This window comes from Galeopterus variegatus, unplaced genomic scaffold (genome assembly GCF_000696425.1).
Source record: "Galeopterus variegatus unplaced genomic scaffold, G_variegatus-3.0.2 Scaffold8091, whole genome shotgun sequence".
NCBI classification, from domain to species: Eukaryota; Metazoa; Chordata; class Mammalia; order Dermoptera; family Cynocephalidae; genus Galeopterus; species Galeopterus variegatus.
Window position 1 is genome coordinate 56,658 of NW_007734202.1, and position 14,229 is coordinate 70,886.

Here is a 14,229-nt window from a genome sequence, read left to right on the forward strand (position 1 = left end):
AGCACTGGTATTTACTTTGAAATTCCCTAGGTGCTTTTTTTTTTTTTTTTTTTTCCTTTTTGTCTTTTTTCGTGTCCGGCAACGGATCGCAACCCTCAGTGTCGCGCCCGTACTGGACCAAGACCGGCAACGGGATCGCAACCCTCGGTGTTGCGCCCGCACATCGCTCAGCCAGTGAGCGGCCGATCTGTATGTGGGATCCGAACCCTCAGTGGGAGCGCCACCGCGCTCCCAAGCGGCGCACTGGATCTGTACGTGGGATCTGAACCCTCAGTGGGAGCACCACCGCGCTCCCAAGCGGCGCACTGTAGCAGTGCGCCACCGGGCCGGCCCCCTAGGTGCTTTTTAATGCATATTCAGGATTGAAAATGCTTGATTAGTCTGCGAGGGGAAACCACTGAAGAAGAAACCAGTGGTGTACCCCATAAGTATTTATCTGTTTCTGAGAACTGTACTCAAGAGGTGGGACAAGAGCCTGCATATTTATATGGAACGCTCTGCCCAACAATGGTTTTACCCAATGGCAGACTCTAAGTCAACCTACCCAGATTCTCTCTCCCAAGAATCTGATCATCCAAAGTAATAAAATATTATATTTCCTTATGATGTACATATTTGTATATGGTAGGAGAGTACTACAACAGTTAAGTTACACCAAGTACTTACCTAATGTGCATCTAAGCTGGGGCTGGAGTTTAATAAAAATTTCATCTCTGACTTCATTCAGACAGGTCTCTATCTCTGCAAATATTTCTGAAGAAAGTTTTTTACAATCTCCATCTAAAAAAATATATAGAACATTATCAATTTCTCATCAATGTGTATTTTTCCACAGAAAATTTAGACCATTAACAAGAATAAAACTTTATCAGAGTCAATAAGTTTTGCAATGACAGACAAAAACCAAAACACAAAATTTCCATTTCTTACTCCTCTGTGGTATAGCATATATTCCCTTAATATTGTTAGCAGCACAATAATATTAGTACTTACTGCCTGGGTAAAATCTCTGAGTAAAATCAACACAATTATCATTTATGTTTACTGCCTGGGTAAAATGCCAGTGATAGCTTCTCTCACCCAAATATTCACAGGCCTAATAAAACAGCTAAATTTTCGGTTACTCTGCCTATCTTTGCAACAGCTGAAGCTATCTTTCTATGTGCAATTACTTATGCTAGAAGCATCTAATCACTTATTACATTTTGTATAACTTTTATTAAACTTAGCAAGGTCACAGAGTCTCAAAGTTATGATTATTTCCCAAACTGATATTCGATATATTTCTCTCCTTTGATGTCTTTTTTTGAGGGGTGTGAAGGAGTCCTTCAGTAGCATCGTAGTGTTTTTCCACCATTCTGCTTTGTTCACACAAATTTGTTTCATTAGAGATTTTGTGTGCTAGTTATTACACTGGGACTGACAGTTTTACTCATCATTCCCCCACTGCTGGACATTTGTTTCTTTTTTCATTATTATAAATATTATAGTGATAAGCATCATTGGGCACATCTCTGTCCATGCATTTGATCAATTCTTTAGGATATAAGTCCTCAAAATGGAATACTGTGATAAGAAACTATCCAAGATTAATAAGAAAATCAGTTTGAACAGAAGCCTCCATATGCTGGCACATCTCTGTCCATGCATTTGATCAATTCTTTAGGATATAAGTCCTCAAAATGGAATACCGTGATAAGAAACTATCCAAGATTAATAAGAAAATCAGTTTGAACAGAAGCCTCCATATGCTGGCCCTAGTTGCTCTTAAGCTACAAATGGATCTTTTTACTCAAACCTCTTATAATGCATACAGCCTGATCATGCTCTGTTTATATGTTTCACTAATGAAATATTTGGATTTTCCTGTAGTATAAAGTAAATGTTAACCAGAATTTTTATTTGAAATACCAAAAAGGAAAACCTACAACGCAAAGTAATGCAGCTTGAACAAATGTAATTAACAACCAGATTATAAAAACTACAATTATGTAAAAAAATAAAATAAAATAAAAGATAAAAGTATAAAATTAAAATTAATTCCAATATGCAGTTGTTGCTCTTCTGCAACAATCAACTGAACAACTGTCATCTACTCAGCACTGGGGTTCCTATAATTATAGAAAACAGAAATTGAGTGAAGAAAAATCAAAGGCAAAAATGCTTGTGAGAAACTGAAATTTTAAACTGCAAAAAATCACAAAGGACACATGAAAAAAATTCTCTTAAAGAAACTTAAATTGAAACAAAATATTTCTTACCTAACAAAATCATAACTTTCTAAATGTTTATACCCAAAAGTGATAGAGCACTCTGAGAATTACATTTTGGTACAAGCCTTCTGGAAAGCCATTGAGCAAGACCTTTAATATTCATATATTAATACCTCTCCTAGGATATTAATGAGCAATAGATTCAAAAGATATATGGATATTTGTCATGGTGTTAATTCATAATAGCAAAAAAAAGGTAAGCAGCCTGAATAGTCAACAATGGGGAAGCAATGCACAGAATCCACATAAAAGATTGCATGAACAATGTCATTCTTTTTAGTACATTAATGAGTAATACTTACAATGTCAAGTGAAGTATTATATCGAGTTTAAAAAAAAATGTACAAGATGAAGAAAAAAATATACCAAGACATTTCAAAAGAAGTTGAATAAAGATGAGGATTATTGCCCTACCAGAAAGACTTAAAAACATAATAATAATTATTGTGAGTGCTGGGATAGACAAAAATGACCAAGAGAACAAAACTGAGATTTAAGGAACAACTGCACACATATATAGAATGTTGATATATGAAAAAGGTGGCATGGCAGATCAACCGAGAACAAAAGAAGAGCTAGAAAAACTGCTTTTGCAAATAGAAAATAAAAATGAATCCTTATCTCACACCATATACCAATACTAAGTCCACATGAATTAAGAATCATAATATAAAAGGCAAAACTTTATAATTTTTCAGGGAATATAAATGACTTTCTGTTCTCAGGAAAAGGAAGGTTTTCTTTAAAAAGCCACGAACCAGCCCAAGGCTCACTTGGGAGAGTGTGGTGCTGACAACACCAAGTCAAGGGTTAAGATCCCCTTACCAGTCACCTTAAAAAAAAAAAAAAAAAGCCACAAATGTTACAAAATCCAAAAGGAAAAACAAAAAGGTCTTTAGCTTTAAAGACTTTCTTGTAAATTCAATTAAATTAAAAAGTAAGGGCCGGCCCGTGGCTCACTGGGAGAGTGTGGTGCTGACAACACCAAGTCAAGGGTTAAGATTCCCTTAGTGGTCATCTTTCAAAAAAAAAAGTAAAAACACACGCTATGAATCAGGAGAAGATTTCAGCAACACTTACCTGACATAAAAATAGCAACAAGGATCTACAGAAACTCATACAAATCAGTGAGAACATGACAATCAATAGAACAAATAAGGGTAAAACATAAAGAGACATTTCACAGAAGAAATCACATACATGGTCAGTTTACACATAAAGAGACAATCAACCACTTTAAAATCTGGGAAAGGCAAATCAACACCACAGACCGTTTTACATCAGTCATATTGCAAAAATCTCAAAGTGTGAAAATAAGAGAGGGAGAATATATGATCAGGAAGACCTCTTATACATTGCTAACAGGAGTAATGACTGACACAAGAACTTCTGAAAACAACTGCCATTATATCTTGAGTATCTGGACTCAGAGCCTATGATTTTGCAATTCCATTCCTTTGGTATTGCCAAAGGAAACTCTTGTACTGTGCCTAAGATGGTCTGCCCAAGAAAAATCATAGCAGCAGTATCTATAATGGTAAAAAATAACTCAACTGTCCACAGACAGGTAGATGAGTAAATACACTGATATATTTATAAAATGGAAATATTACATAGCAGTGAAAATCAATGAACCACAACTATAAGCACCTTCATAGATAAATCTTGACAAAAAGAAAAAAAAAAAAAAGAGTCCCAGACAACATACTATACAATGCCCTGTTTACAAAGTTCAAAACAAACTAAGAAATAATAAAACACATTTCCAGATAATGATTATCTTTGGGGGTAGACAGGATATGGGTGGGAGGAACACACAGTAGATGTAAGTTACTGGGAATGTTTTAATTCTTCTTGGGTTGAGAGGTTGGCTCATGGGTATCCTATTTTGTAGAAAATGAAATAAAATATATAACCCTCATTGTGAAGATTTTGGGGGGTTGTTGGATCATAGGTGATTTCTACTTACTTCTTCATTCTGCTTTGCACTAGTTTAAAAATGTAAATTTTGCTTTGATGGACACTATGATGACCACTATTACCCTGACAAGCTAAGACACACCACATCCTCCTTTTCCTTTACTATTAGTTTTTTAAAAAGAATGCCTTTAGGCAGCCATAATAATGAAACTGGTGTTATCTCAAGCTTCATAATTCTTTCCTGGGTCCCTTGCTCCCAGGTCTTTACATAAAAGAGAAGCTACTGATGGCATCTTTTCCACAAGCTGGGAGACAAAATTCAGCATTAACATCTTAAAGAGAAATAAAATATTAGTACCCACCTATAAGTCCATTCAATTGACTGGCATTCAGAAGCTTATTTGCTTGATTGTATTTTGTAAACAACTGCCAGAATATAGATTCCTCCTTAGAGCAAAGTTCAGTCACAGTGTTCTTTAACCCTTCCAAGTGCACCAAAGCTGACAGGATACAGTCTAACCAACAGAGAGCATAAGCATTTTTCCACTGGACACATAAACTCTGGTGAAATGATGCATATTTGCTCTCCAATGGCATTTCTAGTTCAGATGTGCATCCTTCATTTTGAGGGGGAGTGCCCTCAGTTCCAGAGTCATCAACAATAATAGGATCTTCTCCAGTAGTCATGTCAACAATATCAGCTTCCAAAATCCCATTCTGCTCCAAGGAATCAACTGTCCTAATCGGATTCTGTTGACTACTATCAGGTAAGTTTGATGAGGTTTCATCAAATACTTTTCCATTATGTTTGCTGTTCAAAATTTGTTCAGCATCAATAACAATATGTCTTCTAGCTTTTTTGGAATTTGCTAAAAGAAGTGAATCTTTACATCTGCTTTCCAAGATCTTTCTTTTTTGAGGCTTAATTGGAGTGTGACAATCTTCTGAATCAGGAGAAATTAAGTTAAGTGGTTTAGAACCCAAAGGATAGATGCACTAGAAGGAAAAAAATAAAGTGATAAAAACCACAAAAATTCAAATACACTCTAGTTTGACTTTACAGTTTCTATGTCACAAAAAATATGTATGAAATTTCAGCATTAATTTGACATGAGAGAGTACATTTATCAACCTAAATTTGAAGAGTAGAGACAAACAACTAGAGGCAGTCAAAAATCTGGTCCCCAAAATAACAACTCTTCCTAGGGTTTTCTAATCAAGGATTTAATCTGAGTTACATTAGGGTAAGCTAACAAGAAAAAACATGATTTTTGCTTTAATAAAAATCTAATGTCAAGTGAATTTAAAAAATTACAATGACGTAAAGACACACTCTATGATGTAATTCTTTAGCATAACATTAAGTTTAGAAAAGCATTTTCAAACATTAAAATTAGAAAAGTATTTTCAAATAAGAAAAATTACATCAAGTAATTTCTATGTTTCCTTTATTTTGAAACTGAATATGAATCTGAGAACACTGCTATTTTACATCCATATTGGGTCTAGAGTCAAATTGGCTGAATAATGATCTAATCAAATCTTACTGTGCATTAACACAATTTCAGTCAAATATCAAAAATGTAAGCAAATCACCAAAATAATCAGTGAAATTTTTCCTAAGTTTGAAAACTTCCAAAATATTTTACAGGACAAATTCAGGAAACATATACACTAAATGCCCTCATTTAAAATATGCCTTTTTCTACACAAGTATGGTACACTGCTACTTTGATGGCCTCCAATGAACTAAAGAACTACACCTCTTGGTAATTCATGACTTTTACATGGTAGACTGGGTTTAGCCATGTCACCAGCTTTGATGAGACATTAGTACACATGATGTCCATGGAGGCCTGATAAGCACCAGGTTACTGAGCTTGTCCTCTTGAAGAACTTCCTCTGGAACACTCTTTAGTTCCAGCCATCATACTATGAAGAGACCAACTGACCTCATGGAGAGACTTTCACGGAAAAGAACTGAGACCCCTGGCTGACTGCCTAAACTGACCTGAGATCTCAGCCAGTAGCTAGCACCAATTGCCAGCCATACAGACATTTCAGTTGTCCCAGCTGACACTGTGTGCAGTATAAGAATTGCCTGGTAAACCCACATAATCATGATAAATAATATATGAAGCCATTCAATTTTTTAAGCCACTAAGTTTTGACATGATTCATTTCACGGCAATAGATAACTGAAATGTACTAAATCACCTCATACAGTTTCTTCTACATATGTGAACACTACACTCATAATACTGCACTTATTATGAAATTCTTTACTATAAATGGACAAGTTCTGGATTCTTCTGACTCTTACTGCTGCACAGTCACCATCAACTAATAACCGGACCATCAACTTCAGACCCTGAGATTATTTCCTAAATCCTACCATATGTCAGAAAACCAAAACTGTGTTAAAATCAGTAGCAATAATTGAGTATTCAAAGAGGCATAAAAATGTATATATCCAAAGAAACTGAAAGCAGGATCTCAAAGAGAAACCTGTACACCCATTTTCTCTGCAGCATTATCTACAATAGCCCAAAGGTGGAAGCAATCCAAATGTTCCTGGACAGATGAATGGATAAGCAAAATCTGGTATATACATACAATGGAGTATTAATTCAGCCTTAAAAAGGAAAGAAATTCTGTCACATGCTACAACATGGATGAATCTTGAGGACATAATGCTAAGTGTAATAAGGCAGTCACAAAAAGACAATGTATGATTCCATTTATATGAGATACCAGATTCATACAAACAGACAGTAAAATGGTGGTTGCCAAGGGTTGGGGGAGAGGGAAACAGGGAGTACCTGTTTACTGGGTACAGAGTATCAGTTTTGCAAGATTAAAAAAAGTTCTAGAGATCTGTTGCACAATAATGTGAATATATCTAACACTTCTGAACTGTACACTTACAAATGATTAAGACGATATATTTTATGTTTTTTAATCACTATGTAAAAATTTAAACAAAAAAATTTTAGAGGCAAAAAAAGGACCCCAAAACAACAACAAAACCCTTCACCAATCTCAGTCAAGATCATGCTATACATATCCTACCTATACCCCTACTTAATTAAAAACAGTAATAATAAACTGTAAGGGGCCTTGGGGCTGCAAAACTTAGTGGCCTGGATGCGGGCCTCCCTCCATTCTTTCCAAATGTCTTCACTGACTTTTTCTTTTTTTGGCAGCTGGCCAGTATGGGGATCTGAACCCTTGACCTTAGTGTTATAACACCGTGCTCTAATCAACTGAGCTAACCGGCCAGCTCCCCCTCCCCTCCATTTTTTCCTTCACTGACTTTTTTCTATTCTGTAAACTCTGCTCCCATCATAGGGCCAATCTAAAATATAATCTGTCCTTGCCCTGATTTCTCCCTTTTATAAATTAATGCTTTCATGCTTTGCATGGTATGCAAATATACCATGTCATCTTATATATGGGTAACTGTGTTTAAAGTACAGCCAAAGACAAATGATAAAAATAACTTACACTCACTTTACAAATGAAGAAAACCAAGAAAAAAAGTGTTTTCTTTGATGACTTAACACTAATAATTTAAAAATCTCTTTAAGTTAGAGAATGGTGCTGATAACACCAAGGTCCAGGGTTCGATCCCAGTACTGTCCAGCTGCCAAAAAAATTAAAAAATTTAAAAAAAAAAACCTCTTTATTATGTTTCATGTTTTTTTAATTAAAAAAAGACTGAATAATGAAATGCTCCAAAATAAACAATCTTATAATTTAATTCAATTCTGATGCTATCTACACCTAGAGATTCTATCAGATTCTACACATTGAGGGCTCAACCCCACAAGACTGCCACTACTTCAGATGCCAATCACAAGTCTGTGCCACCCATACTTCTGATCAACTGGCTATAAACTGTGGTTCCCATGACCCCTTCTTTGGGTCCTATTAAAATGCTAGGATAGCTCACAGAACTCAAGGAAATACTAACATACGTTACTGGTTTATTCTAAAGGATATCATAAAGGATACAGATGAAGAGATGAATAGGGCAAGGTATGGGGAAGGGGCTGCAGAGCTTCCATGCACTCTGGGTGCACCACCTTCCCAGCAACTCAGAAGCTCATCAAATCTTCGTTGTTCATGTTTTTATTGAGCTTAATCTCCAGCCCCCCTTTTCTGGAGGTTGGTGGTGAGGGCTGAACGTTCCAACCCTCTAATCACTTGGTCTTTCTGGTGAGTAGCCTATCCTAAGGAGATCAAGGGGCTCTACCCTAAGTCACTCATTGACATAAACTCAAGTGTTATCAAAGAGGCTCAGCTCATTATGAATAACAAGAGACACTCCTATCATTCAGGAAATTCCAAGCGTTTAGAGCTGTGAGAGGACCTGGGGACAAAGACCAAACATGTTTCATACTATACTACAACTAGTCTCCCTGCCTCAAGTCTCGCCCATTACATATATTTTCAATACAGCAGTCACAGTGGTCCTCTTAACTCATTAGTTAGATTGTCACTCCTCTGCCAATATCCCTACTGTGGCTCCTCATTTCACTCAGAGTAAAAGCCAAAGACCTTACAATGGCTTATAAGACCTTACGTGGTCTAGTCCCCCTATTATTTTTCTGACCCATCTTCTATTACTCTGACTCTCACTTAATCAAACCCAGCTCTGCTGGTTTCAGTGAAGTAGCACAAACATGAAAGGGAGCCTCCACTCTCTCAGGGACTTCCTGTACTTGCTTCTCTCCCTGCTAGAAGCCTCATTCCTCATCGCTTTCAGGCATTTGCTCAAATTTCACTTTCTCAATGAAGCACTCCCCTCACCACTCTATTTAAAACTGCAAACTCCCCCTCCCTTGGCACTCCAGTCCTCATTGCTTTGCTGTTCTCAACAGCACTTTTCATCACCTGACATAAAAAAATATACTTTACTTGTTTGTCTTTCCCACTCTAGAATATAACCTTCTTTAAGAGCAAGAAATTTATGTTTTATTCAATACTGTACCCCAGCATTGTATCTGGTACAGTGCCAACACAGTGACACTCATAAAACTATTTATTGAAGAAATACATAAAGAAATATATTTCGATTTGTAAACATGCCTGAGATTGCTTCTCTTCAAATTATACCCAGGAAGAGTACCTATCACCAACTATGTGGTTTAGTTTAGTATTTTCCAAACATGGCTGATTATCAGACTCATCCTCAAAAGCTACAAAACCACAGAATTCTGGGCCAACTCTACTGAATCAGCATATGTAGATGAGACATAGAACTTTTAATCACTCCAGGTGATTCTGATGAACCGCTAGTTTAGCTAGAATAAACAGATCTGAAATTAAAAGACTGAACTGCAATTACATTTTTGCCACTCTTTGACGATGCTGTGTTCCTAAACTCTCTGAATCTGTCTTCTTATCCATAAAATGGGAATTCCTATCCTGCAAAGATTTTTAGTATTAAATGTGTATAAAACAGTTTCATAAATTGTCAAGTACAATAAAATACACTTTATTTTACAGAATTTAATGAGCTCCTATATAAAAGTAGTAGCAGTGAGTACAAATTACTGTAATTAATTCTAAAAGATTTACAGCTTTTTATAGCTGTAAGGGCATACTACTTAGCTCAGAGCATATACTTGTTTTCAGACTAAGCAATTTCCAAAATACTTTTCCAGGTACATTAGAGATTAATAACTTTTCTAATCAGTCCCAAAGTTAACAAACCAAAGAGATGAAAGAGTAACTACTACATGCTGTTAGCTAACAAGGACTCCCATAAGGCTAAAAAAAAAAAAAAACCCTCAGTCTTGAAAAGTATTTTTTCCTCTTACAACTCAAATGGTAATAAAAAACATTGTTAGGGAATAAGTCAGTAATTCAGGTGAAAAAAATAACAAACTATTTAAAATTGTACACCAGACAGATTAAGAAATTCAGATTGTCTGTGGATTAAAAATCTACAGTCTAAAAATACAAAATGAGTAAAAACTTAAAGAATGAAAAAAAAGCAAAAAGCTAAAACCTACATAAGATTAATACTTTACCTGCAGATCCTCACACAAAAAGACAGATTCTTGAAAACTAATTCGGTAAGTCTTTAGGGCCTTTAACTTTCCCTTCTTTCTACAAGTAGGGCAATAACCGTCTGATGTAACTTTAGCTGAATCATAATTCTATAAGAGAAATAAAGCAAATTAAAATATAGACATTCCTAGATTAAATCAAATTATCAAAAGTTAAATGGAAAGGTAACCAGAAAAGTTACAATTTTGAACTAGAAGTATCCTGGCAAGATATTTTAAACATGGCAAATAAAAGAAATGCATAAGGCTTTAAATACAGCTTTTATTCCAAAAAGAATATGTTATAGTTTTAAAGATTAAATTTTAAGTGTTAAGAAAAGCATCAATTTTATTTGCAAGAAAAAAAGTAACATCAACTGCCAGGGAAAATGCATGTTTCATATTTTCAAAGAATAGTAAACCATAAGGTCTATGTTTTATTTCTACTTTCACATATCAATAAAACACAGAGAGGTAAACACATTAAAATAATCTTTCGCCATTGCTGTAAGATTTCCGTGGAAGATACAGTTTTTTTTTTAGAAGTTAATTGGTAAAATTAAACCCAAATTCAAGTCTCAAAAATAGGAGGGGGAAAAAAAAAAAAACTTTGCACTGAGGCAAAAAATAAGTTCACTAACTTTTCCCAAATACCCCACCACGTGGAGTGAAGATATCCCTATATCAGTCCCTGGTCCAATCACTGGCAAACCATTTCCAATCTTCGGGGAATCCATCATTCCGAGTCATTGGCTAATTAATGTCACTTGAAACATGTCAATATCACTAAGGATTTTTCAATGAACCCTGGAAAAAAAAAGTCAATAGACAATTAAATAAAAATCCTCTTTAAAAAAAAATCTATGCTACTTTATAAGATGTATATATATTAAGTATATTCTGAGGGCTCTATGTCTTAGGATAAACATATTCTAAAATTGTGATCCTGAAGTGAAAACAATACCTAATTTATAAATCTAGCAAATTTGTGGAGAGAGGGCAGAGAGTACCAATAAGACCAGTTTTTATAGCATACTCATTTGTAAGCAAATTAAACAAAACTTGCAGGAGAAGTAGCTACTATTTAAAGCAAACTATATTGACCAGAGTTTTAAAACCTAAGTTTCTAGAGTCTATGCACAATTTGAAATTAATGTCAGTATTATACTGAGAAAGTACTTTTAAAAAAAACCCAGATTCACAAATACCGATAGTCAACTCTATACCCCACAAATATGTATAATCCATTATGTCTCAATTAAAAAAAATACTATTCAAAAATAAATAAATAAAAATTAAAAACCCCAGATCCATTATGCCATTACTTGATAGGGACAAAATAACCGATGAACCCACATATCACAAACATTCCTGTTGTTTTCAACCACCAAGAATACTTTACGAGTTGAGAATAATGCTACTTTTTAAAAGCTGCCAACAAATTACTGTTTTAAATTATCTGTAAGTGATCTGCACCAGAACAAAAATATAAACAGTGTCATACTACAAAATCATATATGTGACAAGCTTGTTGTGAGTGTAGTCCCATGGATTAGAACCACATTTAGTAGAGTCAAAACTGTGACTGAAGCTCAGTATAAGGAAAAAATAAAGAGCAGTTTAAAGATGGATATAAAACATAGGAAAACCAGATAGAGGAGATCTTTAAGCAGAGGTGAACTACCACTTAGCAGAGATGTTGTAAAATAATTTCAAGTATAAATCTTTCCCAAGTCTTATATCCATGATTCTTCAACAACCATCTCCTCAAAATCAATGGCTGACACATTCACTTCAAAAACTGGTTTCAGTAGTCCCCCTTATCCGTGGTTTTATTTTCCTCAGGTTCAGTTAGTTGCTCGAGGTCAACCACAGTATGAAAATAGGTGAATACAGTACAATAAGATATTCTGAGAGAGAGACACACACACCACATTCATGTAACTTTTATAACAATATATTGTTACAATTGTTCTATTTCATTAGTTATTGTTGTTAATCTCCTACTGTGCCTAATTTATAAATTAAACTTTATCATAGGTATGTATAGGAAAAAACACAGTAGATATAGTGTTCAGAACTACCTGTGATTTCAGGAATCCAGTGGACGTCTTGGAATGTATTCCCTGAAGATAAAGAGCGACTACTGTATGCTATGCTGCTCTAACTGTATAAACTTCACAAACCTTTCAATCAAGGAATAATTTCAAAATAAAAATGCTTTTTAAAAAACTCAGTATCAGTGAATCTCAATTTCCTATTCCTGAAGAAATAACCATAAGACAGAGCTTTTCGACTACAGCACTACAGATATTTTGGACCAAATTACTCTTTGTAGGAGTTGTCCCATGCATTGTAAGATGTTTAGCAGCATTACTGACATTTACCACTGGATGTGACAGCCAAAAATGTCTCCAGACATTGTCAAATGTCCCCTTGGAGGCAAAATCACTCCATTGAGAACTACGAATGCTAACTTTTTCTCCTTAGGCTCCTCACAGTCACCACCAACTTACTACCTTTGGCTGGTTCTATTTACAAACTACTTTCAGGGCTGGCCAGTTAGCTCAGTTGGTTAGAGCACAGTGTTCTAACACCAAGGTCAAGAGTCTGGATTCCCATACAGGCTGCCCACCAAAAAAATTAAATAGAATATAATCCACTTACAAAAGGGAACTATGCAGGAAAGTCAAATTTTTACGGTTCCAGAGTGGTTAAAAGCATGGGCTTTGCACCTGCAGATCTGCGTCCAAAACTTTATTTAAGAATTAAATGAGATACTGCATGTGGAAAGCTTAACACCTAACACATAGTAAATTAAAACTATTACTTGGTGCTAATTTTATGCCTTGCTCTATGTGGAATATACATAGTGTACCTTGTATCATTCTGTGGTGGAGAAACACCTGGAAGGCTATGTACCTTGAATAAATTGTTTTTGATGAAAACTTCCATCTGCCTAACGGAATTTAGAAAACTTTCGGGTGGTTCTTCTCTATTTATTATGAGTAAAACATGAGGAGCCTTCAAATCTGCTCTCCAGATCCCTCCACCCAATATTTCAATGGGAAAACCAGGTAGGTTGGTGGTTGAAATCTTGAACAAACAGAATCTCTCAAAAGAAAATTCATTAAAAAAAAATTACCATAGGTAAGCTCTCCAGGACTTTTTTCAAATATAATTTACTTTGTCATATATACTAAATCCTGGAGTAGTTCTTACAACTTAACTTGTCCCCAGATAACTGCCTTCATTGTCCTACTTTCAACAATAACCTGCTCCTCCAACCTGTATCTCATCTAAATTTAAGCTCCACACACCACCGAGTTATAACGTTCAACTCACGTTCCCCTCCGAACGCTTCTGCCCAACCGGCGACTCCGCTCGGAAAACAGTTTCCGGTTTGAGTCCGCGGCAAAAGAGTTCCCCTTCCTGCTGCGCGCGGGGCCTAAACGGACACAGGCGTGGCGGGGAAGAGGCGCACAGGAGCACTTCCGGCCGGGCGCCGCAGAGGCGTGGCTGTCCGCCTGGCTGCCGCAGCCGCAGTTTCAGCTGCGGCGACGGGTAGGGGCGGGGTTGGTGGCTGTAGATCCCTCCCTGTGTGAGTGGCTGGGTTTGGGAGGCAACGTTTCTGGAAGCTACTGGAAAGCGGTCGAGTAGCGGAGGTGACGCCAGCGGCCAGGGGGTGGGGCGTGACTAAACTAGTGCGCGGCTGGCTGCGGAGGGATTACGCCCAGGAAAGAAAGCAGCGTGTTTCTCGTTGTACCCTCGGCTGGCTGCGGAGGGATTACGCCCAGGAAAGAAAGCAGCGTGTTTCTCGTTGTACCCTCGCCCGCAAGAGCCGTCGTCGAGGGCCCCTGAGTGACTCGGGGGGTGGGGCAGGGAAAGGCTCTCGTAGAGGCAGGGGATGCCATTGAGGCTGTCCGCTGGTGCGTCCCTGCGGCGCCGCGGCCTCCACAACTGGGTCGCGACAGGCA

General features: G+C 36.6%; 1 protein-coding gene across 1 annotated transcript in view; it reads right to left on the reverse strand.

Annotated features, from left to right (window-relative positions):
• USPL1 (ubiquitin specific peptidase like 1) overlaps window positions 1-11,062 on the reverse strand; it is a 32,861-nt gene extending 21,799 nt beyond the window's left edge. The window contains exons 1-4 of the mRNA XM_008592603.1: window positions 10,894-11,062; window positions 10,235-10,363; window positions 4,556-5,189; window positions 667-780 (exon numbers count right to left, since the gene is read on the reverse strand). Of these exons, the coding sequence (XP_008590825.1) occupies window positions 667-780; window positions 4,556-5,189; window positions 10,235-10,363; window positions 10,894-10,992 (976 nt within the window). The 5' untranslated portion in view covers window positions 10,993-11,062. The remainder of the gene's footprint in view (window positions 1-666; window positions 781-4,555; window positions 5,190-10,234; window positions 10,364-10,893) is intronic.
• Between the last annotated feature and the right edge of the window lie 3,167 nt (window positions 11,063-14,229).